The 23,740-nt window shown below is 41.1% G+C and overlaps 1 protein-coding gene across 1 annotated transcript in view; it reads right to left on the bottom strand.

The window, feature by feature from the left end:
• Positions 1 to 22,636, bottom strand: part of SMG1 (SMG1 nonsense mediated mRNA decay associated PI3K related kinase) — a 61,082-nt gene extending 38,446 nt beyond the window's left edge. Inside the window, exons 1-10 of the mRNA XM_071444149.1 lie at positions 22,321 to 22,636; positions 13,304 to 13,467; positions 10,182 to 10,337; positions 7,517 to 7,653; positions 5,242 to 5,300; positions 4,336 to 4,549; positions 3,462 to 3,587; positions 3,295 to 3,367; positions 2,511 to 2,608; positions 863 to 1,036 (exon numbers count right to left, since the gene is read on the bottom strand). Of these exons, the coding sequence (XP_071300250.1) occupies positions 863 to 1,036; positions 2,511 to 2,608; positions 3,295 to 3,367; positions 3,462 to 3,587; positions 4,336 to 4,549; positions 5,242 to 5,300; positions 7,517 to 7,653; positions 10,182 to 10,337; positions 13,304 to 13,467; positions 22,321 to 22,409 (1,290 nt within the window). The 5' untranslated portion in view covers positions 22,410 to 22,636. The remainder of the gene's footprint in view (positions 1 to 862; positions 1,037 to 2,510; positions 2,609 to 3,294; positions 3,368 to 3,461; positions 3,588 to 4,335; positions 4,550 to 5,241; positions 5,301 to 7,516; positions 7,654 to 10,181; positions 10,338 to 13,303; positions 13,468 to 22,320) is intronic.
• Positions 22,637 to 23,740: the final 1,104 nt, after the last annotated feature.

The raw sequence follows: 23,740 nt of genomic DNA, 5'->3' as shown, positions 1-23,740 counted from the left end.
CCTGCTCTGCAGCTTGTTCAATTCTATTCTGAAAAATGTCATCTTGACATTACACTTCAGAAGTGTAAGAAAAAACAAACTTTCAACTGCTTGGTTTCCAATTCAGTTAGAGATCTACAAAACCTAAATTCATGATTCACAGTTCTGTTCAGTTCCAACTAACATCACCAGAACTCCCCTTGAAAAAGACAGATGAGTTTTCTTGAGATTTTGTCACAAGAATCCCCTGCAGATTAAGGCAGAAGTTACATAACTGTCTTGTCTTCAACTGGGAAATCCATACATTTATTTACCCAAGAAGTTGTGTCTCTCACAAAATTCTGCAAGGGCATAAATTCCAGCTGGGCAGGTCATCCAGCAGCCACAAGAGTTTGAGTGCAAGCATTTTTATCTCCTCAACCATTACTGAACTATATCAGCTACTTAGCATATTATATAATATTTATTCTGAGTTTACACCATCCTATACTATAGAGCTAGAAAAGTTTGCTATCAGATTTAATAGATGAAATTTCAACAGAAAGAAGAACCATCACATTTTATAAAGTCAACCTCATAAGCAGAATTCAAGTTTCTACAGCGGCATAGTTATCTGAATAAACAATAACAGTTTCAAGTTAAAATTAAGTTAAAATGTCTAAAAAATAATTTCTGATACGATTTCCATGTGCCACTATTACCATCTATACTTCAATAAAATTATTGTAGAGTATTTCTTGGAAAAAAGTAAGATTTACTCAAAGCTGAGAATATACACATTCATGTGAGATTCATAAAACCTAAATCAGCTCAGTCAATGGCATTGCTGTATGGTGACAAAACATTTGAGCAACCAATAAAGCCCAAGCAGTGGAGCTCTTACATCAGTTACATAAGCTTCTGTAATGGGTGGTCCCCTGATGGGGCTGAAGCGCTCGCCGATGCTCCTCACCACGGTGCTGAACACCCTCAGCAGGGCAGCCAGCTTGGGCAGCGACACCGACGGGGGAGGAATGTCCTCATCTACTGATTCCCCTGAAGCCACGTGGCTGAGGTCCTGCAGCACACAAGGTTTGTGTATCAGCACACATCATGAACTTACACATGGGTAAAATATCAGAATGTGAGATTGAAAATACTTCATCTCTTTGCCAGACATTAAACTGTACAATCTAATTACAGATGTGTTTATCCAGTGTCTCTTAACTACACACACAAAGGTGGAATATAGGCACACAGTGACAACGAGAAGTCACAGAGTAGCAATGAGTTTAGCCACTGAAACAAAGTACTCAGACTATATCTTGTAAATTAAACCTGAGGCTTATGAAGTTCCTGGTCTCTGGAACATGATCATCTGTATTGCTGCACTGTTACAACAGTTGTCTGCACACTTTTACCACTCTTCCAAAAATTCCCATCCCCAAACTGGAGTGGAGATGTTTGACTGGCCATTCCTATCATACATGTGAACTACGTTGATCTGGAGACCAAGAGTTCACTAACAGCCTACTCCATGCCAGCTGGCACCAGTGCCTGGGAACATTCCCAGAAGTGCTGATCTCATTAGTGGAGCTGTAGCCTTGCTCTACCCCACTGTGAGATAAACACACTGGCTGGAAGCACCTCCTCCATGTTAGCACACGTTATCTTAAAACTCTTCCGTGACTAAGAATACACACATTGACCAGAGCAGCAGCCAGCCTGATAAGCAGTGATTTACTGCTCTGCCCTGAGAATCCTAAAGCTGCCCAGCAAAGGCCCTGCTGTACAGAGAATGGCACTGACCAAATTATTGATTCTGCTTTGAGTGACACAAATTATGCTTCAAGTACAGTTTTACCTACAGGACCTGCATATTAACATACACAATGTAGTATAATTGACCTGTAAGTACATTATCGTGTAAGCACCTACACCTTAAAAGACAGCACTCCCCCCCAACCCCAAAGCACTTCCTTTTATGACAGCATCAGATAAACTCTATGCCCTGTTAACTAAGCTAAAGTTACAAAGTCAAAATGAAGTATAATAAATGAATATAATCTCATTTTCCATCAGTTCCTGCTCCATTATTTCCTGCACAATGTAATCTGCTGCTTTACTTTAAAAAGACAGATTTATCATTAGTCTTTTGAAGCATTAAGATTTCCTCTCTCCCCCCAACAGTTACAAGTTCTGAAACACTGAGGTTGGACAATTAAATAAAGCATCAAGGAAAAATCATGAGCTGTCTTCACATCAGCTCTTAAAAAATAAAAGCATTCCTGTTTGGTCAATTGTTTATAGTGTTACTAAAACACTATATTCTCAATCAACAATGGCTGAGGGCCTGGTTGTGATACTAATTAAATAGTTCATGAGTATTTGTGCAGTTGGTCATTGTACATGACTGAATTATACTCCATAATTTGGTCCTCTTTTCCCCAGGAAAGCCTACCAAAGTAATACAGGCATGAAAATCACAGTTGTGGGTTTATTAAGAAAACTGTAACAGTTAACTCTGGTATATACCATAAAGTCTTGTTTACCTCAGCATAAGCTTCCATATCTTCCAAAAACTGACCCAAAAGTGTGGTAGAAAAGGTTAGATCAGCCACCCAAAAGGGCTCCAAGCTCTGCAGCCATCCTGTACAAAAATACCAAGCCAATTAATACAGGGTGACATACAATCTTTAAATTTTAGTTGCATACTTCTGAGGGAAAAGTTGCTGAGCTAAGAGGTCATCTACATGAAAATACTAACAATAGATGTTTTTAAAAGAAATACAGATTGTATCTCCCTCTTCTGTCCTTTTGTAAAAATAATTTTAAGGTTCAGTTCTGCCCCACAGCAGTAAACACCAAGGATAGAATCTAGGACTATGATACAAGAAGCATAATAAATTTGCTGTGAGTAACTCCCAAGAAAACTGACAAAGCTACTGGAAAAACTCTCCTCATCTTTTAAATGCCAGTACAGGATCTTTATGAGAAAGATTCTCTAAAAGAACATAGGGAAAAAACATATCCTTTCACAGAGGATATACTAAGACCTATAAATTTATTAAAGATTGTTATAAAATTGCACACAACAATTGGTGTTTAAATGTACCCTGAATAAAGCATCCCATTTTTCCAGAATTAGCAAAAAATGGAAAATGCAAATTTACTAAAAAGCTAGGAACAAAGTATCTTGTTATGTAGCCAGAAACTTAATTTGGTTTTATGTCAGCTTGCATGTCAGAAGAACAAAACTGGTGGAAATAAACCCCAAACATCTGCAAGCCAGAGCAGGCTGTGAGACCCTCCATGAGCTCCTGTGGCCAAACTTACCAGAGACCTGTTGTGTCAAAGAAGGTTTCTGAGTATGATCTATGTGCCACCCAACCAGGATGTCCACTGTGTCCTGGAAAGCAATTGTGAAAACAGAGTCATTTCTCAATTTAATGCACCAACATTTCCATTGTAGAAAGAAAACACAAAGCACAAAGAAAGCTTACCCTAAAATTGGTGCTGAAAATGTGTGGGTAGCATCGAGACACCAAAAGGATGCACTTGACACACTTGCACAGTAACTCTGGTGTATCAACATTTTCTAGGATGGACTGCAGGCTGGTCATTACAAGCTGAAAAGTAAAGCAAAGCCACCAGATATTTCACATTAACATGAGAGAGAACACATTGCAACAAACTACTTTGATTCAGTCAACAAAACTCTACTCCTTCTGCAGGGAACAAAATGTAAAAGGCATCACATACACTGCATGAAAATAATCACTTCAAAGGGGCATTTGCTTGATATGTGGCAGAGGCAGGGAACACTTTTCTTTAGCTCTTTAGCCACAGAACAACTGTGTAATTTTAAGTCCTATTTCTCCTGCTGAAGCTTTCTGGCTCTGTGAAGTAACTATTAAATTGGAGCACAGACCTGGCCATAGCTGTTCTACACCCAAAATAAGAAACCCTAAAACTTGTACAAGGGGACATCATCTTGTCTGCACACATCCTACTCCTTCTCATACCTACCCACCATTCCAGTTAGAAATTGTAAATAGGAGGTGGCACAAAACAATCAAAAGGTTGGGTTTTGTGTACCATTCCACATAAGTTTATCTTTTTGTCTCAACAAGATTCTTCTTGGATTTGCCATAAATACTAGAAAGTTGCATCAAAATATGTATGATCCTCCATGTCATTCTTTTCTAATTTAACCAGAACCAAATAATCCCATTCAAAAAGTTCCCTCCCAGTTGTAGTGATAATTACTTATTATGTCAATATAGCATTACTTACTGTTCATTCCAGTTCAAAAAGTTCATTCAAGCATTGCACTGAGAAAATCATTAATAATCATGTTTTAACTTGTCGTCTTACCTGCATTAAGGATGAAAATGCTTTCTTTTCTCCTACAGTCTCTAGTGCTTTGTAGGTTGCACACAAATAAAGAAGTTTAACTTCATCTTTTGTGGATGAACTGAATTTGCTAAAAATCCATTTAAAGATCTTCTCAGCCTCGTAGCTCAGAGAAGCACAAAGAAGGCCAAGACAGCAAGCTCCTTCCTGTCTCAATTCCTGAAGCAATTTGCTACTGCATTTTTGGAGAGAAAAAAAGAAACTTGGGATCTCCAGCCATGACAGCAAACAGAAGCATGAACAAAATTATAAAGCAAAAGAAAACATATGCAGAAATGAAGCTGCTTCTCTCCTACTTAATGGCAGCAGTGGCAAAGCTAAGATAAAATTCTAAGAAATATTATTTCTGTGGAGTAAATCAACTTGAATAAAAGTATGCAAATGTGCTGTTTCACTAGCAACACACTACCCAATAGAAATAGTTCTTAATATGCAGCTGACTCTGGGAAATAACACTGACCTAAGCACCTAAAAACCCACACAAACCTCAGCATCCTCTACATACATTCTTCATTGGATGTAAATGACTCAGCTTGTAAAAAAACTCATTTTGTTTTGGAAACTACACCACCACAGCATTGCACAGCTCCACCAGCTGAGTGAACTCACCTGAGACAGACTCCACACCACCCACAGCATCAAAGCCACACTTGTGCCTTCACATTCTGGCCAAGGGAGGTGTGCTCTAGACAGCCCAACAGTACTGTTGATATGCCTAAGAGCTTTACTCCCCCCTAATTTCATTCTGTTCCTGCAATGGGACACCCATGCAAAACTAGCAAATCAATTTCTCTCAAACTTTTCCCTCTCTATTTCAAACCTAATGCTGACATTATTTTTCCCCTTTAGAGCATTTTTTCAACTTACCTTTCATTGAGCACATCATGAATGGCAGTCAGGATATTATCCAGTTGTTTAACAAGTACCTGGAATATAAGATACATAAAAGGCATAAGCACAGTAATTGCCCAATACTGCCTCCACAATAAGTCCTGCTTACACCCACATTAAACACAATACTCCCAGTTCTCCTTGCCAAGAAAATGCCATTATGCTTTCCATGGCCACTGCAGACTAGCATCAACTATATTAAGCAATACTGCAATATTATCCTAGATGTTATATTTGATATTTATTTACAGTAGCCATGAAAATACTGGCAGCCTGCTATCAAGATCTGTTCCAAGTTTAGTTCTTGCTGATAACATTACATCATCATGGAAGACACATCACACAGCTCATGAGTAGCATCTACTAAAGACCAAATCTCTAATATTAATAAATAAATTGTATCACTGGAAAATTTAATGGAACACATAATAAAATCTGAAATATTAAAGTTTCTATTTAGGCAACCCTGCATTTCAGTGAAATGGAATACAATTTTGAAGATGAAGCATTATTGATGACCCAGTGCTTTTCAGTAAACATAACCAGAAAGACTTGTTTTCCTAACATGCACTGAACCCCTGCACTTTAGTGATCTGATTGAAAAATCACACATTAGCTGCAACTGTGTAACATATTAACAGGAAGTTTTCTTGACAAGTTAATAAAAAGGTTTATTCTGCTTTCTTCAGAAAGACATTCCTCTTTAACACAGTGCATGGTATCCAGTTTTTGTTTAAAGTTTTGAGCAAGATCATGCTTTTGAGGGTGGAGGGACAGAGATCCACATGCTTGACCCCTCAGAACTCATAAGGGCATTTTGAAAATGTGTCTGGTACCTGCAAGACAGGCTAAAAAGGAAAAGACATGTCTATAATTTAGAAGCTAAAGCAGGACTCCATTAGATGACAAGAGACCACTGACTTCTACCACTTTACTTTGAACTCATATTTCAGCCCTGAAGATGAAAAGAACTCAGTTAAACTACACTAAATAGTGTCAAGACTACTGCTAGGTTAAACACTGTCCATTATGAAGTTTTGGCCTTGATATCACTTGACATCTGATCTTATTCTCATTAGTGAGCTCAGAGAAGCTTCTAGGTGACAAACTTCTAATATTCTGACCACTAACAAAGTTTGTCATCACTGACTTATACAACAGAATGACAATTTCAGTACATTCTGAGATAGCAATAAACCTAAATAAAATGCAGTTACAAAATAAAATTTTAAAATGGGGAAAACCTCATGGAGAAGAATGGAAGTAACTCAAAATAACCACAGAATAACTGTGGAAAGCATTTGCTTCCTAAACCCTTGAAGTAACAAGAGGAAAGTTGAAGTGTTAACTAGGCTTGCACAAGGGCTTCTTACACCTAGGTGCACAGACCAGAATACTCCCCATATTCAAGTCTCATGTCCTCTGGAAAAGAGCACAATTATCACTGGTTAATTAACACCTAATGAGAAAATGAACCAATTTCTTGTAAGTAAGGACAGACACAGATCCCACAGCTCAAGTATCAGAGCACTGCTTGCAAATGAGTGGCAGGATATTAAACCATCACTTCCTGCTTTTTCAGTACTTGGAGAACTCTTAAGCTTTCCAAAACAGTGGGGGAGATGTGTCAGACAATATGCTCTTCAATATTTCATTTCAAAATACGTAATATTAAAAATTTATACCCACAGTGGGATACTTCCCTTCCCATCCCCATATCCTTAAAAAACACTTGAGGACATTAGAGACTTCAGCAAACCACCAGAACTCCTAAAGATGTAATGAAAACAAAGATTAACTTAGTTCTCTTCCCACATACAGAGATGTTTAGTTAGAAAGCTGAGTAGCTCTAAGATGAGCTATTCACAAGAATAAATACCTGTTTATTTTTAATTTAAAATACAGAAGCAGTTCTTGAACAAGACAACAACACTTCCCCTTCCCTCTGTTTCCTTTTTGAGGGATCCAGAGGCTATTCCTAAGAGCAGTCAAAGAAAGCCACACACATGCCATGTTAATTCCTACAGTTCAGGCATTCAGCAGTTTAGTTTAAGGCCATACATCCTAATAAAACATTTCCTGCATTATGGAAACAAGACAGACAATCCAGGAATACACTCTCCTTTCTAGTGGAATGAAATTCTCTGTATACAAGATAATCCTGCAGACATATCCCAATACTCAGCTTTGAAAAAGACCATTTTATAAAACAAGAACTAGCCAACGCCATGGAAAAGGAAGAATTGCTGACCAGTTTGTTTTCTGGTTGCTGAATGAATTCTTTCAGTTGCTTTACAGTAGCCAGTCTTCGGTCTCTGTCGTCTTCCCGAGTAATCCTCCGAAGAAGATTTGACAGTCGAGACTCGTCAGAATAAGACAACGGTCGCTCTGCAAAAAGCAATTCTTTATTTTCTCCTACAGCATTGATCAACTGCACTGTATTGTCCAATATGTCTATGAGTGGAATCCATAAGTCATAATAGTCATTTAAGAAAATAATTAAAAATCAATCCTGATTGGTTTTAAACTTTCATTAAAAGGAAGTTAAATGTAAAATCCAATTTAGCTACCAAAATATTTCATTTCTTCATGTGGACAGCCCCGTACGTGTTGAATGCATTCAGAACTAAGCAGAACTGTCTTACTTCTACACAAAAATCTGGACTTAGTTTCCTTCTACATAAATGGAACCAAAAAAAAAAATGGTGTGGGGTAAGATTAAACCAGACTTCTGGTTGAATAAACAAAAATAATTCAACAAATACTATTTTGAGAAAACCTTGAGGAAAAAAACAAGCTGCTTCCTGAAGCAAAGAACCAGATTTAAGTTCAGGCAACTACAAACAAACAATATTTTCTCTCTGATAGGTAGCAGGGTTCTGCTTCAAACAGGAAAATAGACCTGCTCTTCATTGACTGAGGAACAGAAGCCCCCAGCATGAAGAGGGACCTGGCAGCTCACTTAAGCAGATCATGATGGGGAGAATGAACCTTCCTAAGGCAACACTTCATTAAACCTGGCCAACAGCACACAATACCAGAGAAGGTCACAATGCAGCTCACCTGCCTCAGGGACAAACTACCTATGAATTCATACAAATAATTAATTGTCCTCATTTGAAAAAAGGAAACAAAATTTCTTTCAATAAGTTTAACATTAGATGTTTCATGGTGGTTCAAATCAGAGGATTCATGGAAGATGATGAGGCATCCTGAGTCAACATGACTAATGAGAAAATCCAAGACATCTACAGAGCTTTCTGCTCTTCTCTGCTAGACATCAGTCATCTGATGTGACTAAAGCAGCTTTGTCTTTATTCACTTAATAGCTAATCTACACTGGCATTACTCCCCAAGAGTGTCAGCTAATTGTTAAATCACAATTACAACTTTAAGAAAAAAAAAGAAGCAAAAAACACTAACCAAGAACATGAACAAAGCTACACTAATCAAAACACTAGTTAACAAATACCTGTGCCATCCACTTTGTGGAAATTCAGCAAGGTCTCAGCCACATGCTAACTCACAGAAGACTATTTTTTAAATTGTTTAATGAATATACTAACAAGAAAATATCAAAGAACTTAAAACCCAAAATCTTGCTGCAGCATAATCCCATTGTATTATAAAGAAGATACAAAAAACCAAAATGACTTGCTGAAACCTACAACAAAGACAGCCACATTCTAAAGGACAAACTCTTGAAATCTGACATTTCAAGGAGAGAAAACATGCAAGTCATAGGCAGCAACTTCATTTTAAGTATTAAAGAGATGCTCACATACCCAGAAAACAGTCTGAATTAACTATTATTTAGTACTGGCAGGAAGTTTTTTCATTTGAAGAGTGTTCTATTTCCTCTACATAAACATGAAAACACACTAAAAGGACTACATCATTTTAGACCAAGACACCAGAATGGGATTCTAAAGCCTGAGTTTAACCCATTCCTAAAATCACATTTTTGAAACAGTCATGTCACCACTTACACCTCAGCTCTTCCACTGCAAAGTACACTGAACATTGTTATTTCTCCTCTGAAATATTAATTCTTGAGAAGAAACAGCCTGTCCTCATGTTTATAATGTGCCTGGCATAAAGCAGGCAGATTTTACCAGTGGCTCAACTACTACTTATACTAAGTGATGCAATAAGTGACAGTGCTTAGTCATAAAGTTTCTATTTTCATTCAAAAAATGCTTAGAATAACTTCTTTTTTGTTTTTTTTTTAAACTATGACTCAAACCTCAAATAGTGGGAAGAGTGAAGCCTTCTTCCTCAAGAACACAAGCCCAGCATTCCTGCACCCTCTTGAAACTCCAAATTTGTTCTTGCTGCATCTCCCCAGACCTTGCCCACATTCTTAGGATACTTCCAGCTCCTCCCTGGCCTCTGTTCCTCAGCAAGAGGGGGCAGGAGCAGCAGCAGGCTCAGGAGGACACAGTGACAGGACGTGGTCACTGCCTGTCCTGCAGCCCAGGGAGAACAGGAACAGCTGAGCTGCTCCCAACCATTGCTGCTCTTCCCACACTGGGGCTCATTCATTACAACTTTTTACTCAGGCATCCATTTGCAACAATTCTAAAGCAAGTTCTCCTCCTTAGAGATGTCTCTGCCAAATCTGGCTAACCTGAGCAAGGGTTCAAAAGCCATCTAAATGAAATTGAAAGATTAACAGCCTAAGCCAGGTGGTTGAGAGATCTGCCAAACCTATGGAGGAAGCCTCAGCACAAGGAACAGTAAAACAAGACAAAAAACGAGCAAAACAAGTTTCCATCAACACCATCTAATCACGTATCACAAAAAATAAAATCCATACAGACTGCATAAGCACAGTGAACTTCTTTCCATATTCTGAACACAAGAAATATTGCCAAAAGACACATCCTCCTCCTGAAAATCAGCACTGTCCTTACCCTGTGATTTCCTCATGTCTTTTGTGGCTAAAGCACGATTCCCATGCGGAACACTGGTAAAATCAGGATTGGTCACATTGTTAACTCTCAGCTCTTGCCCCAACGACTTCCGACCATAAGTATTTTCCCCAGATCCTCCATTGACACTGTAGCCACCTGTGGACAAACCAATGTGACATTAAAACAGGCTCTCAGACCACATATTCACCAGGGTGCTGACTTGTGAGTTATTCAATTCATATGCAAATTTGCAGCTCTATCCTCCACCACCTCCTTTAGCTTCCTTCTTCACTTCCACATGCATCAAGGTTTTGTTATATCCTGTAAATTTCCAGGTCACAGATTAAGAATCTTGTCTTTTTTTTTTTTTGTACATGAAATAAACCCACGATTGTCATAAAGTTTAATATCAATTTTGTTGCATTTCATGTTTTCTTATTATTACTTTGACTTGAAAGGCTTTGTAAAATACAAGGTCAAACTGCTAGTACACATGGCTAGATATTTTCACTGACTTGCTCCTTTATGTACATGAAATCTCCATTCTGTTTTTCCTATGAATCCACCACACAAGCTAAGTAAAATGGCCAAAAAAAGAAAGTTTTTGAAAAAATATGATCTGCTTGCACAGATTAAACAACTCTCCTTAAACATAAAGGTCACCATTTTCACTAATACTGCTATCATCCTCAATTAGGCAGTCTACATTCTACATTCTCCCACTTAAGATACATCTTTGAGCAATAGAAAATGAAAATAAAAGCATCATTTTGAGTAATTCAATTGACCTTACTCCTAGATGCACAAGAATAAACACACTCAAATGCTGAGACTGGAAATTTTCCAGCCTGCCACACCACTTTGAGGGCAGGTTCTTCCCCTCAATACTGTAGAGAAGTGAAACTGTCCCCTGGGCCTGCCCAATCCTTCACTCCATGTATTAGAGCTCACCTCCAAGGAACATTTCTGAAGTGCCTTCCTTCTCCAAGACAGGGAAGAATCAACTAATAAAATTAAACCCAGAACAGTAAAAAACATGCAAGATTTCTTTCAGAAAAGATATTTCCACAAGTCCACCTGCTTCAATGTATAAAAGAAGGTCTGGGGAAAAGGAGAGGTGGCTCCCCATAAGAAGCTGCCTACTGAGACTAAAGAATTGATAAAAAAGTAGAGTTCAAAACATTGAGGTGAACCTAGACCTCAGTAGATTTAACAAATGTTTCTTTAAGGCAAAATATTTGATAAAAAGCAGATATTAACTACCAGTATACATCTGTGCATTCCTGTACCCATGGGGCTACCCTACCATTACAGAAAACCCTGTGCAAAGTCTTACTTGTAATTGGTTAACTACAATTACAGTAAAGACAGTTTTTATCTATTTAGATTTACAACATTATTTTTTACAGCTCAGTTTTTAAACAGAAACTAGCAAGTGTGCCACTTTTACATTATTTTGTCAGAACAAACCACACTGTCCTATGAAGGAGGTAACTTCTAGCAGCAATTAATGCATTTGAGCCTAAACATAAGAGTCACATCCTTAGAGGTTTTCAAACCTGAAAAACTTCCAAAAATTGTAAATTTGTAAGTGATTTTTATTATTAACACCAGAAAATGGGGGGAGGTGGGTAGGGGGCGTATGGAAGCCAGGACAGAAAATCTCCAATGAAAATTCCATGCTGGCAGACTCCAAGAGATGAACTGAAAAATCTTAGTAAACAAAGAAACTATTCTGCATCTTTAAGCTTACAAATTTCTCCACTAATAAAAACTAACTAGATACACCTGGAACTTGGTTTTATAGTGAGAATATCCTAATCACTTCTTCTCAAGTCACACCTGAACAAAACAGCACGAAGTGCTGAGCTAGCAGAGACATGCCCTGCAAGATACAGCACTGGAGGGAGAACCAGGTACATTTTTCTTCTCAAATGGCACTTTCCCAGCAACTTCACAAACTACCTTTCTGAATTTCTCCAAAACTCACTATTTCACTGCACTGCCAGTACATTCTTTAAATACCAGCACCCTTCAAATTAGAAGAACAACCTCCTCTGCCAGTCTGTGTTAAACACAGTACAACATTCCACATTAGCAGACAGACAAATACACTCACCTCCTAAGCAGTTTCTCTACTGAAGTAAAACAAATCTTAAGGTTCTCAAACTATGCAGATAAACATGCTTCATGCTTCTCCCACCTACTAACACTACCTTCTACTTATAAAAAAATTAATTTGCATCCAGCTGTAATTTCCCCTAAGATACCGCAATTATTCACAGTCAGTTACAGGCCAGAGAACTGGGGGGAGTTCAAATACTTTTTAGGGTCCTGAACAAAAACTCCCACACTACTATTCCTGTGAGATTTTCTCTTGAGTCTGGCCTGCCTGAGGATTTACATAGTCAAAAAGTGACTCTGCAAGTAAGAAATCCTCCAATTTGATATCTGTATTTGGCAATTAAAGAAAGAAAAATAATCAGAATATAGACTTTTCATAATTACAGAAAAGATGTGATTCTGACTGTTTAGTTATTTCCTAGAGATAGTATTCACATCCTAAGGATAAAAAAAAACCAAAACCAGTAAAAATGTATGAATCACACATCACATGATTTACATGAAGTCAGACTGAGGTACATGAAAGTAGAAACTGACATTAATTATAAGAATATAGAACTGATTGCTGAATAAAGATTCCAGTTTGGTGCAGAAAAGCTACAACAGGCAATAGATCAGCCTTGTAGCCCATTTAATCCAATACCAGAAGTACTGGAGACTATTCAGGAAGAAATTACAGCCTGAAGACCAGACACATCCAGAATATCATTCTTCAGGAAAAAGTACTAATTCTGTGAACACATCAAGCCTTCTCTTGCATTCTTCTCCTAACACAACTGCATGTTTTTCTCAGTATTCACAACAACCACAGTATTTCTTTGATCCCTGACAAATCTCCCAAAACACTGATCCTGTGGCAATGAGACAAATCAGTTCACTGCCTGTTTTGGAGGGAGGGGAAACAAAACAAAACAAAACAAGACTTTCTCCACCATTTCAGTTTCCTGCCTTTCCCTGCTCGTCCCCTCACAATCACACATGAAACACAATCTGGGTACCTTTTTCTTCATTCTGTATGTCAGTGTGGACTCTGATATCATCGTGTCTTTGCCGAGACACCACAGCTGAATTTGAGGGTTGTAATCCATAGGAGGCAGAACTGCCCCGATCTCTGGATGAAGAATATTTTAAATTGTCCTGGTCAGCTGATGCACTGTCAGTTCTACAAAGAGAAAAATATTTTTTTTATGTAGGGATATAACAGGAGTGGAATTCACATTCACTTATAAATGCAACATATTTAAATGACAATCCCAAATGTATTTCACTATGTCAAAAAAGTTGTTTGTCTAACCTGTTGCTTAAAAAGTGACCTTAAATTCACATTGGGACAGGAATTGACTAATTATCACAGCAACATGCAAGGGAAATCCATTCTAGTGTGCCAGTGCCTTTTCTTATGACCTTCTCAAGTCTCTTTCCAGTTGCATGTCTATACAAGGCAAACATTACTTCCCAGAGGTGACAAATAAAACACAACTAGGTCCAGGTATGTATCACAGCTGGATGAGACAGTGCCTACCATTTGTGAAAGTCATCACTAATCTACAGATGAACATTTCTGTAATATGCCATGGGCCTTACTCAGCAACATAAACCCTCTTATTAGATGGAAGAATGTGACTGATGATCAGGACAAAAATCACAGCTGAAGTTTTTACAAAATAAAAAAGGAAAGAAGCCGACTTTACTGTGAAAAACTGAAAGGTAAATTAAGAGCTGTGATCCTTAAGTGTAAATGTCTGCAGATAAAAGGCAACTTAAAAAAAAAATCTGCATTAGGTTTGAACCACTCTCATATCAGAAAACTGATATAGACCAGACTAAACTTTTAAGGGAAAAGATTAAAATTATGAAATCAACTCTTCTCCCTGGACACACTAAGTGGTTTAATTTTTAAACATACAGGACTTAAATAATAAACATGTGTGCATGAGACTTCAGAACATAAACTCAACCAATCACTTTAAATGCACTCTTAGAAGCAATGATGGGAGGATGATATTAAAACAAATAAAGCCATACCCATCCAAAGGGAGAGTCAGCAGAATTTCACTCAACTCCAGTGTATTTAAAATTAGACTATTCAGATTATTTACAGCAAGCTTTCCCTACTCTAAAGATCTACTATTTTTACTTAAAGTTTTGGATAGTTCATTTGATTATTTTACAAAAAAGCAGGACAGATCACTCATGTAAATTAACTACAATTTGTGTAAGGATAAACACCACATGTCCTTAAAGAAAATTTCTTTCATTTTTCCTTTTCAAGACAACACTGTGATTAGAACTGGTAGACAAATTCAGGAAAAAGGGAAATACATCTCAAGGCCAAAAGGGAAAAACAGAGGTAAACTTTTTGATAAGCAGTTGTTACTTAAACAGTACTAAAGGTTTGCTACTGTCCAACACAGCCCAGCCTCAGAACAACTGCAAGAGGAATACCATGAGCACTGACACTTGCAAAACCAACTGGAATTAAAGACACACATTTTATTCTCCTGAGAATGTTAAAAGACATTATATTATCAGTTTGGAACAATAAGAAAACTGTGCTTTTTCCATGTTGTCACAGTGCAAGTTGATATTATATTTGCTTAGCAGGTATTATTCCCTTTTGCACTGTAAGCAAGCTCATTTTTAGACATACACAGTAAGACACTTTTTCTCACTCAGTATTCACTGTGCCATCACATCTGCTGCTTTGTTGGGCACTTGCTTGGACTATTTGAAAAATAGGCTCTATTGCCTCTACTCTAGAGGCAAAGCCTTAGTAAAAGTCTTTATTCATGACAGTTAACTAGGATTGTAAAAATCTTTATTTAATTGTTCCATCGTCATTCACCCAAGCTATGCTGAACAGGAAAGTTCTGCACTTCACAGGTTATGAACTTTAATTGTGACCAAAAATCATATGCAAATTTCCAGACATACAGAGACCCCAGATCTTCTCCCTGCCCTAAAACCTCCCAGTTCACTTTGAACAATTACATTAGCTTTTTAATGAAACAGCCTGACAAATTTTCGGCTGGCAAATTTAAGTACTGATGGCTTCTTACATTTACCTTCCCAAAGGGCATCGCTTTTTTAAGGCAATGTGCTGTAAACTGAATCATCTCTAATTGTCAACCATTAACACCGAAATTCCTACGTCTGTAGAAAAGCTGATTAAATGTACAATTTTTAACACTGTTCTGTGCATCCCTATCAACCGAAGGACTACACATGTTCTCAGCTAACCCCACTTCCCACAGGACAGCCTTTGAACGCTTTGTAAAATTTTCCATTGTGGTAAAAAACATGAGCCTATTGTTTCCCCAGGAAAACCCACACACTCACTTCATTCTGGCTTCTGGAACAGCCAACTGCAAGCCAACCTGCTCACACTTTATCACCAACTAAAAGGTGAGTCCAATTTTAGTAAAAAATATGTAATTGTTCTCCTATATATCAATTTAAGAGACAATAATGCCCACCTGTCAACACTGTTCCCACTACAGTAAATGTGTAGCTTCAATAGGATAGAAACTCCTGGCTATCTTTATGAGGCAGAGACAAAAATCATCCTAGAAAGATGCTGGTATTCTGTGACCCAAGTGACTGCCATGGCCTGTACTGCCTGGAAAGAGGATTTCCAATGGGAAGGAGCTTGCAAGGAGAGGCAGAGCAGAGGACTGATGGACCTGTGCATTTCCAGCTGCCCAGGCACTCACCACTCCTCAGTGGGAAGGCAACTCCAGAGCTGTTCTGTGGGCTCCTGCAACACCACTCTGGGAACGTGTGGCAAGGGCTCACCAAGAGCTGGGGCTGTGACCCAGCACCTGTCACCTGGCCCTGTGCTCCAGACACCGGGGTGACACAGGGCACTGCTGTGCACACCCACTGCATGCACAGGCAGACACACTCCATTTCCAAATCCGTTGCTCAAAGATACCATTTTTCATGTCAGGAATGTGGTTACTATTTTGAAAGACATCCCCTCACAACTCAGGCAGGCAGTCTGTGTTCAGGTACTTGCCAAAGTCTTAAAAATAATTACTTTTTCTGCCTCCCTCCAGCCATTCCACCAGGCAATGGGCAGGACTGTAGTGCTGGTCACCTCAGCCCATGCCTGCACTTCAGGAGGGCCCAGTTCTGCTCACATGGTGATATTTACACTGAAATTGCACCAAGCAGATGGCAGCCTACACGACAGACCTAATGCTCAGCATTATCCTATGTAACAACAAATTTAAGTTAAATACATTGACATTGCCACACACCTAACAAACATCATATATTGACAGAGTCTCAATGTACAATGTTAGCAACAGATAAGCAAAAGCAAAAATACAAATACTATATTAGATGAAATCAAAATGGGAAACTGCAAGGATGAACATGACTATGATCACCATATACTGTAGCTTCCAAAGTTTATTTGGCACTTTATGAGAGACTACACTGCATTACTTCTACCTGAAAAGCTCACTGATGGAGAGTAAACAAGGTACTTCAAGAGCTCACATGAGAGTTTTCATCTGTGTCTGGTTCTGGTGGAAGATCACCCATCACCACCAAGTGCCTGCAGATGCTGTTTTAGCAATATCTTTAAACAGAAGATACTGCATTCAATTTCTGCAGGGTGATTTTAAACCTGCCTTTGTCCAACGGGAAAAGAAAATAGTTCACCCACATAAATAAGCAGAAATAGCCACTAGTGTGTCCTCCCTCTCCAAAAAGGCTGCTTATTTTTTTCCACTGGCATACAAAAGGAAACAGACTTTAAGTCTACTATCTCATTTCATCAGAAGTATAAATATGATTTGACTTACCAATTTGTCTGACTGAAGAGAGCACAGCTAAGAGCAACTACTTTAACTTATCCAGAAAAAAAAAATAGATCAAAAATGTGTTATTTTTGTTATATGGGCGCCTTAAGAATTTTGTCCAAGAAACTTGCTATAATCTAGTGTATACTGTTCACTATGTGTAGCTTTTTCAGAACAACCCTGCCATATGGACATTATTTTGAGACAAAAATCACTTAATTATTCTATTAGATTTTATTTCCAAATACAGAACCTACATGAAAGATTTACTCCAAGGCAACTCTACTGAGAGAGCTCTATTATTACCCAAGTCAGTTGATTCTACTTGCTTACTTGCTCTATTTGCCAAGTTTATTTGAAGTAATGTCGATAAATTCTTCATTACTGAAATTCTTTATCAGTAAGATATTTAAAACTTTAAAGAGTCACTGTATTCACCCAAATTAACAGCTTCCCACCAAGTTTCTGACTGTTCTGCCACTGGCATGCAGAGCTTCCTTTTGCCATGATCTTCACTTGGTCCACCCTGCCAAGCCAGAGCCTGGCTGAGCTCACCCCAAAGCCTACTTCTGCTTCTTCTCCTGTGCTGAGAAAATACAAGTGGCTGTGTTTTCTATTCATGAAATAACTAATTAACGATCTTCCTACTGCAATTCTGCCATCTCCATTGCTGGACATCTACCTGCCATCACAGTAGCATTTCAAATCACCTCTGATTCTGGGTCACTCCCTTCTTAGACAGTAATTTCTCACCAATTTCATTCTGTTCCACACTGGGCATTATGAGAAGGGAATGTCAGGGAAAGGTAACACATATACACATCCTCTTCTTTTTCCACAGGTGTATTCCAACAGCCATTTTGGGGTACAGGATGTTGAACTAGCTAAACCCTTGGTCTGATTTAGTATGGCTGTTCTTGAATGGAAAACAATCCACACTCCAAGTTTCTTCTGCTTCCCATTGACACACTTTCATCTTCTTTAATCTTTCTCACATCTCATTCTCCTCTGTCTTCACATTAAAAACAAAGGTTCTTACATTACAAATTTCAGCTCCTCCATTTTACCAAAACCCAAAAATGGCATGGGAAGGTGTGAGATCAAAGAGTTATCATAATACTTAACACAAATGTAAAAGGAGATCAACTGCAACTCCAGAACTGAACCCATTCCTGTTCAGCATCTCCCACATGCAGTCCACTGAATCTCTTCCCAAGGCTTCCACTGATGTTTCACAATGGCACCTTACAACTGATCCTGCATCTCATTCTTTCAGCTGCCTTAACATCACTGACTACTTTTCTCTCTCCCTTCCTATCTCAATCTTTGCTCTCCTCTCTCTCAGCTACCCATGAAGGGACAGAAGTCACATCCACTTTCACCCTACATGACTCTACACCCATTCTTAGGTAATCACAGCAACATCCTCAAACACCTCTATGTTGCCAACTTTCAGGTCTCTCACCTATGCAAACTACAGTTTCAGCCTATTTCTAACAAAGTTTTACAGGTACTTTGTTGTATATGCAAGCACAGAAGAAACAGTCTCTGTCTCAACTTTCCTTCTACACAGCACCTGCTACCATCACCTGCCTGTCATTCACTGCCTGGATGCAGCACTATGATCAGACAATTTCCACAGTGAGTGCTTGCTTTTTGTAAAGGACATGCCTCTGCCCCTCACAGCCATGTGAAAAGCACTGCTCTGAGCAGCACTTTCCTGGGCCATTTGGTCTAATGAGTTTCTTTGCTCCCTGCCAGTATCTCCCAACCTGTCTGAATTAAATACAGGGTACTTACTTGTCCTCAGTCACAAACTTCCAGCCAATATGCTGGAAGGGCTGCTTAGGCCACAATCTACCTGCAAGGAGACCATATTTTACTGTCTTGTCTTGTTGGGTGTACACCCATGAGGACCAGGCAGTAACTTGATTTGGCAAGCACCGCTATCAGAAATTAGTAACTTGTAACACTGACTTATGCTGTAGGAGAAGGACACATGCCATTTTCATTATTTCAGTACTAAAACCTAATAGGACACTTCTGGAAGTTTGCTCAGATGTGACAGATGTTGTTTTACACTTTTCCACATCCTCCCCTGCTAGCCTACATTTATGGTAGGTGAGGGAGAGAGAGAGGTCCTGTTAATTAAAATCTTACCTTCCTTTTCACACTTTCACCTAAGAATGCCATGGTGCACCCTGCACTTGCTAACCTGCACTCACACTCCTGCTTTTTCTCCCAAGGAGCAGTACTGCTTGTTTCAGTACATAATTAGCCCTCAGCACTCTAACAACTGAACTCTGTTCACACACAAGGCCTGCACACTGAAATTATTTTATTTTTTCCCCCAAGAGTTGTAACAGAGAAAATACAGTGAGATCTGCTGAACAAAGAGAAAAGAAAGAAGCAAAGGTCTAGACAGCTGCAAAGATTAGGAGAAGGGGGAACAAGATCTTATCAATCCTTCTCAAGAAATCCTTCACTGTTCTCTGTCACATCCATCCAACATCCGTCTACAAAGTTTTTGTGTTGCTATTAACTGAGTCTGGTACAAGCAGTGCACAAAGCAATATGCCCCTATACATCAGGACAACTTCTTCCTCTGTAGCACACAGGCAGCTCTATCTGCACACAAACTGTTGGAAAACCAGTCCATGTGCTTCTGATGTATGACTGCATCCACACACACACATACAAAAAAAATCTCATTTTCATTAAAAACTACTTCTCCTTTAAAAAAGCTCTGCGCTCCAACTTTCAGTTTCACATGCTTTTCACCACAAGCCCCAGTGCTGATCAGCATTCCTAAAAACTGAGAGGAAATCTGGACCTACTAATGAAAATCAATCTAGTCACTTTTACACACACAAAAAAGTGCATTTGAAAACAATCCATCTGATGATACACCCATGTATGAGCAGTTCCTTTTCTTGCCCTTAGGAACTTGAAACAACTACAATTATTACAGCTTTCAGTACTTGGGCCACCACTTCCTTCACCTCTTCCACACCCTGCAAGAAAGCATTTACCAGCAGTATCACCTGAAGTAAATGAAACAAACAGCCAGCAGAAAGGGGAAAGAAAGAATATGTGGGTATATTTGTGTTGTGGAGTTTGTCCAAGATCATATTTCAAATTATGAAAGCAACACAGACTGTCAGTTTTATATAACAGATCTCCTTTCAACCATGCATGTGAATCACTTTTAAAAATTAGTTAACACCAAACAGACAGACTGATTTAATCTCTGCACTGTCCTTAAATTCATAGTGTAGACTCAGGTTTCCCATCACCAATCTTTCTGAGATGTAAAAAAATGGAGTGCTGCACGTAGATGAAAATGTGCTGTGTTCGGGATTGTGTGAACGTTTCTGATTCCTGGTATCCCCCACCAGAATTTAAAAAAAAAAAAAAAAGATAATATTTAAAGGAAATGATACAGTTAAATTCTGAGAAGTGTCAGCACCAGTGTAGAGGTGTTGGCTATTTCTTAGCAGAAGCTCTTGATCACACAGTGTGATGGAAACACAACAAGGCCCTATCCATGCTGAGGCTCCCTTAGGCTGCCACACTTGCCCTGGTGCTCTCACTTTTCCCAGCTTTGGCTCTTCTGTGGCTTTGTGGCAATTTGTGACAATCATTTTAGCAGCCCAGGTCACACAGGTGTACTTGAGAGCTAAGGAAGCACCAAACTACAGGGAACACACCAAAGCCACACATGGAGGTAACTTCTTAAACCAGCCTTTTCACCAGGCAAAGCATTTCTGTAATTACACTCTTACTGTCACCCTTAACTCTACTGAACCCTCTGTAGGCAATACTACATTGGATAAAATCAGCTTCCTAACCCTCAGAAGATGTATTTTTTAGATAAAAAGATAGAACTCATGACAAGTTCATATATCCAACCAAAATGCATTTATAGAAATCATCCACTGCAAAGACACATCAATATCTTCCAGGTGGAAAGGTCACAAGTTAGGGTCCAGAATTAAAGAGTGTAGCCCAGAAAACTGAAGAAGTAGGTAAGGAGTAAGAGATCAGTCTTCTTAATTCTCTCCCCAAAAAAATCTAGATGCTCTAAAAAAATGTCACCAATAATGTTCATAAGTTCTTAAGTGAAGAAAAAATAGTAAATTATGCGACCAAGTATTTCAATCACAGAAGAAATTAGAATTTAAATAACCATGTCCCATACACCATTAAGAATTGAACAGCCTCTAGCACTGGCCCTAGAGGCTGGGCTGTTAGCTGTTCAAGCAAAAGGAAAGCTTCTTTCACAGTAAATGCTGAAGTGACCTTCCCATTCACCCAATTTTTCTAGTCCAAACTACATGAGACTGGGACCATCACGTGTCAATATATTCCCAAGCATGTGCCACTCTGTTCTCTACTGGAAAGTTTGTAAGTAGGGTCCCATGTTGTGTTAAACTTTCAAAAACTCTAAAAAAAGCCTCAAATCCACATATTTTTCTAAAAACCTAAGAAACACCAAATTTATTTAGGATTTCTATATGACAATTTTGACACTGAAAACAGCAATACTGAGCAGTAGAGCAAATACATTGGCATGAGATAGATTAGAAATAATTAAGACCTGAAATACACTCTCTACATCTAACTAAATCAGTGAACAGATTTTGAATTTTACTATAACGTGCCAGGTGTAAAACACACCTAAAGCCTTACAACACATTTTAAGTAGGCTGGGTTGAGAGCTTATATAGATCAACTATTCTCCCCTGATTGTTTAAAAAAAAAATCCAAAATAAACCTATGTAGTACCATGTTAACCCTCAAAAAACTACGAGTACTCCTGCAGCCTCAGCTCTTCCCTGGCTGTGTTCCAGCTGAAAAACAGGCTGAAAATACGGGACCCGAGCCCACCCCCGCTCCCCGCCCCGCGGCCGCCAGGGAGGGACGCGCTGCCCGCAGGCACACACCGGCCACCGGCCGCACACGTTACAGGCCGCGGGAGCTCCCACCCCGCCGGGCGCTGACACCCCGGCCCCGTCCCGCCTCCGGCAGACGCGGCCCCGTCCCGCCGCCTGGGCCCGCCCGCCCTCCCGCGCTAGGCCCGGCCGCCAGGAAGTGGCTCCGCCGCCGCCCCGCTCCCCCAGGCCCGGCGGTGGGGCCCGGCCGAGCCACCCGCCCCGCTCTCGCAGCCCCGAGCCCGCGCCCCCGGCCCCAGCCCTGCCCACCTGGGTTGCCAGTCATTCCAGCCCCGCGGGTGGTAGTGCTGCCTGCTGCCGGTGCCGCTCAGCCGAGACCCCGGGGCTCTGCGGCTCATTACCTTGCCCGAGACGGCATGGCCGGCCGGGCAGCGGCGCGGGACAGGGCGGAGGAGCAGCAGGAGCAGGAGGACGCGGGGGGAGAGGCGCGGGCGGCGGCTCCTCACTCGCGCTCCGCGGGCGGTGCTGCTGTCTCACAGCGCAGGGAGGGGACGCGGCCGCCGCGGCTGCTCCGGCTGCTGCCCGGGCGCGCAGCACGCCGGGATGGCGGACATGAGCCGCCCGCCCCTCCGCGGGGCACGCCGGGAGGGCGGGCACGGGGCGCGGGGGCGGCGGCTCCGCCTCCGGCAGCCGCGGGACGGGATCCCCACCCGGGGGGTCCCCGCTGCTCTCCGCCCGCGCCTCCCCCGGGAGCGGCTGGCCGGCGGCGGCACCGCCCCGGGCGGCCACAGGGGTGTCAGCCCCCGGCCCTGCGGAGAGTCGGTGACAGCCCGTGCGGAAGGGCAGCCAGGGCGTCCCAACGCCAGCAGCGTGAAGGGATCGCGGAATCCCTGGGGTTGGAAAAGACCTCTGAGATCATCGAGTTCAACCTCTCTGCGAACATCACCACGTCAACTGTACCATGACACCGAGTGCCACGTCCAGTCTTTCCTTAAACACCGCCGGGGACGGTGACTCCACCACCTCCCTGTGCCGCCCATTGTCTAATCCTTCTTGTGAACTTCTTCCTAATATCCAACCTAACCCTTCCCTGGGCGCAGCTTAAGGCGATGTCCTGCTGTCCTGAGGATCAGGGTACCCCGAGCCCCGAGGGCACCCTGGCGCCTGAGGAGTGCCCGGGACACGACGGGAGGCCGCGGCTCCCAGTCCCCGGCTGTGAGGGGAGCCAGGAGGATCCAAACCCCGAGTCCCGAGGGGAGCCAGGGGATCCCAGACCCCGAGTCCCGAGGGGAGCCAGGGCATCCCAGACCCCGAGTCCTGAGGGGAGCCTCGGCCCCCGGCGCTCCGAGGTTTCCAAGGCGTGAGGGAGGTCTGGGGCCCTCGAGCCCCCGAGGCTGACAGGGCCGGAGCGGGGCTGGAGGGCGGACCCTGCCCTGCTGCCATCCCCCCTTCCCTCTGCACGGGTCTGTCTGTGCTGCCCCACGCCCGCTGGAGTCCGCGGGGAGCTGTGTCCCTCTGGATGGAGCAGATCCCCATCCCCACGCTTCTCCCATTAGGGCATGCCGCCTGTCCATGAGTGGCAGGGGGTCTGATGTTCAGCAGCCATCAGCAGAAAGCTGACCAGGCCCACATTAAACACTAACCGAACCCCTAAGGTTTCCCCATCTTCCTCACAGGAACCTTCTAAAATACATTTCAAAAGCAAAATAGTGTCCTTCTAAGCCCAGAT

Source organism: Agelaius tricolor, unplaced genomic scaffold, assembly GCF_023055355.1.
Source record: "Agelaius tricolor isolate 1412-34295 unplaced genomic scaffold, bAgeTri1.0.p SCAF_19, whole genome shotgun sequence".
NCBI classification, from domain to species: Eukaryota; Metazoa; Chordata; class Aves; order Passeriformes; family Icteridae; genus Agelaius; species Agelaius tricolor.
The sequence above is the reverse complement of the archived record's forward strand: the minus strand, read 5'-3'. Positions and strand labels throughout refer to the sequence as shown.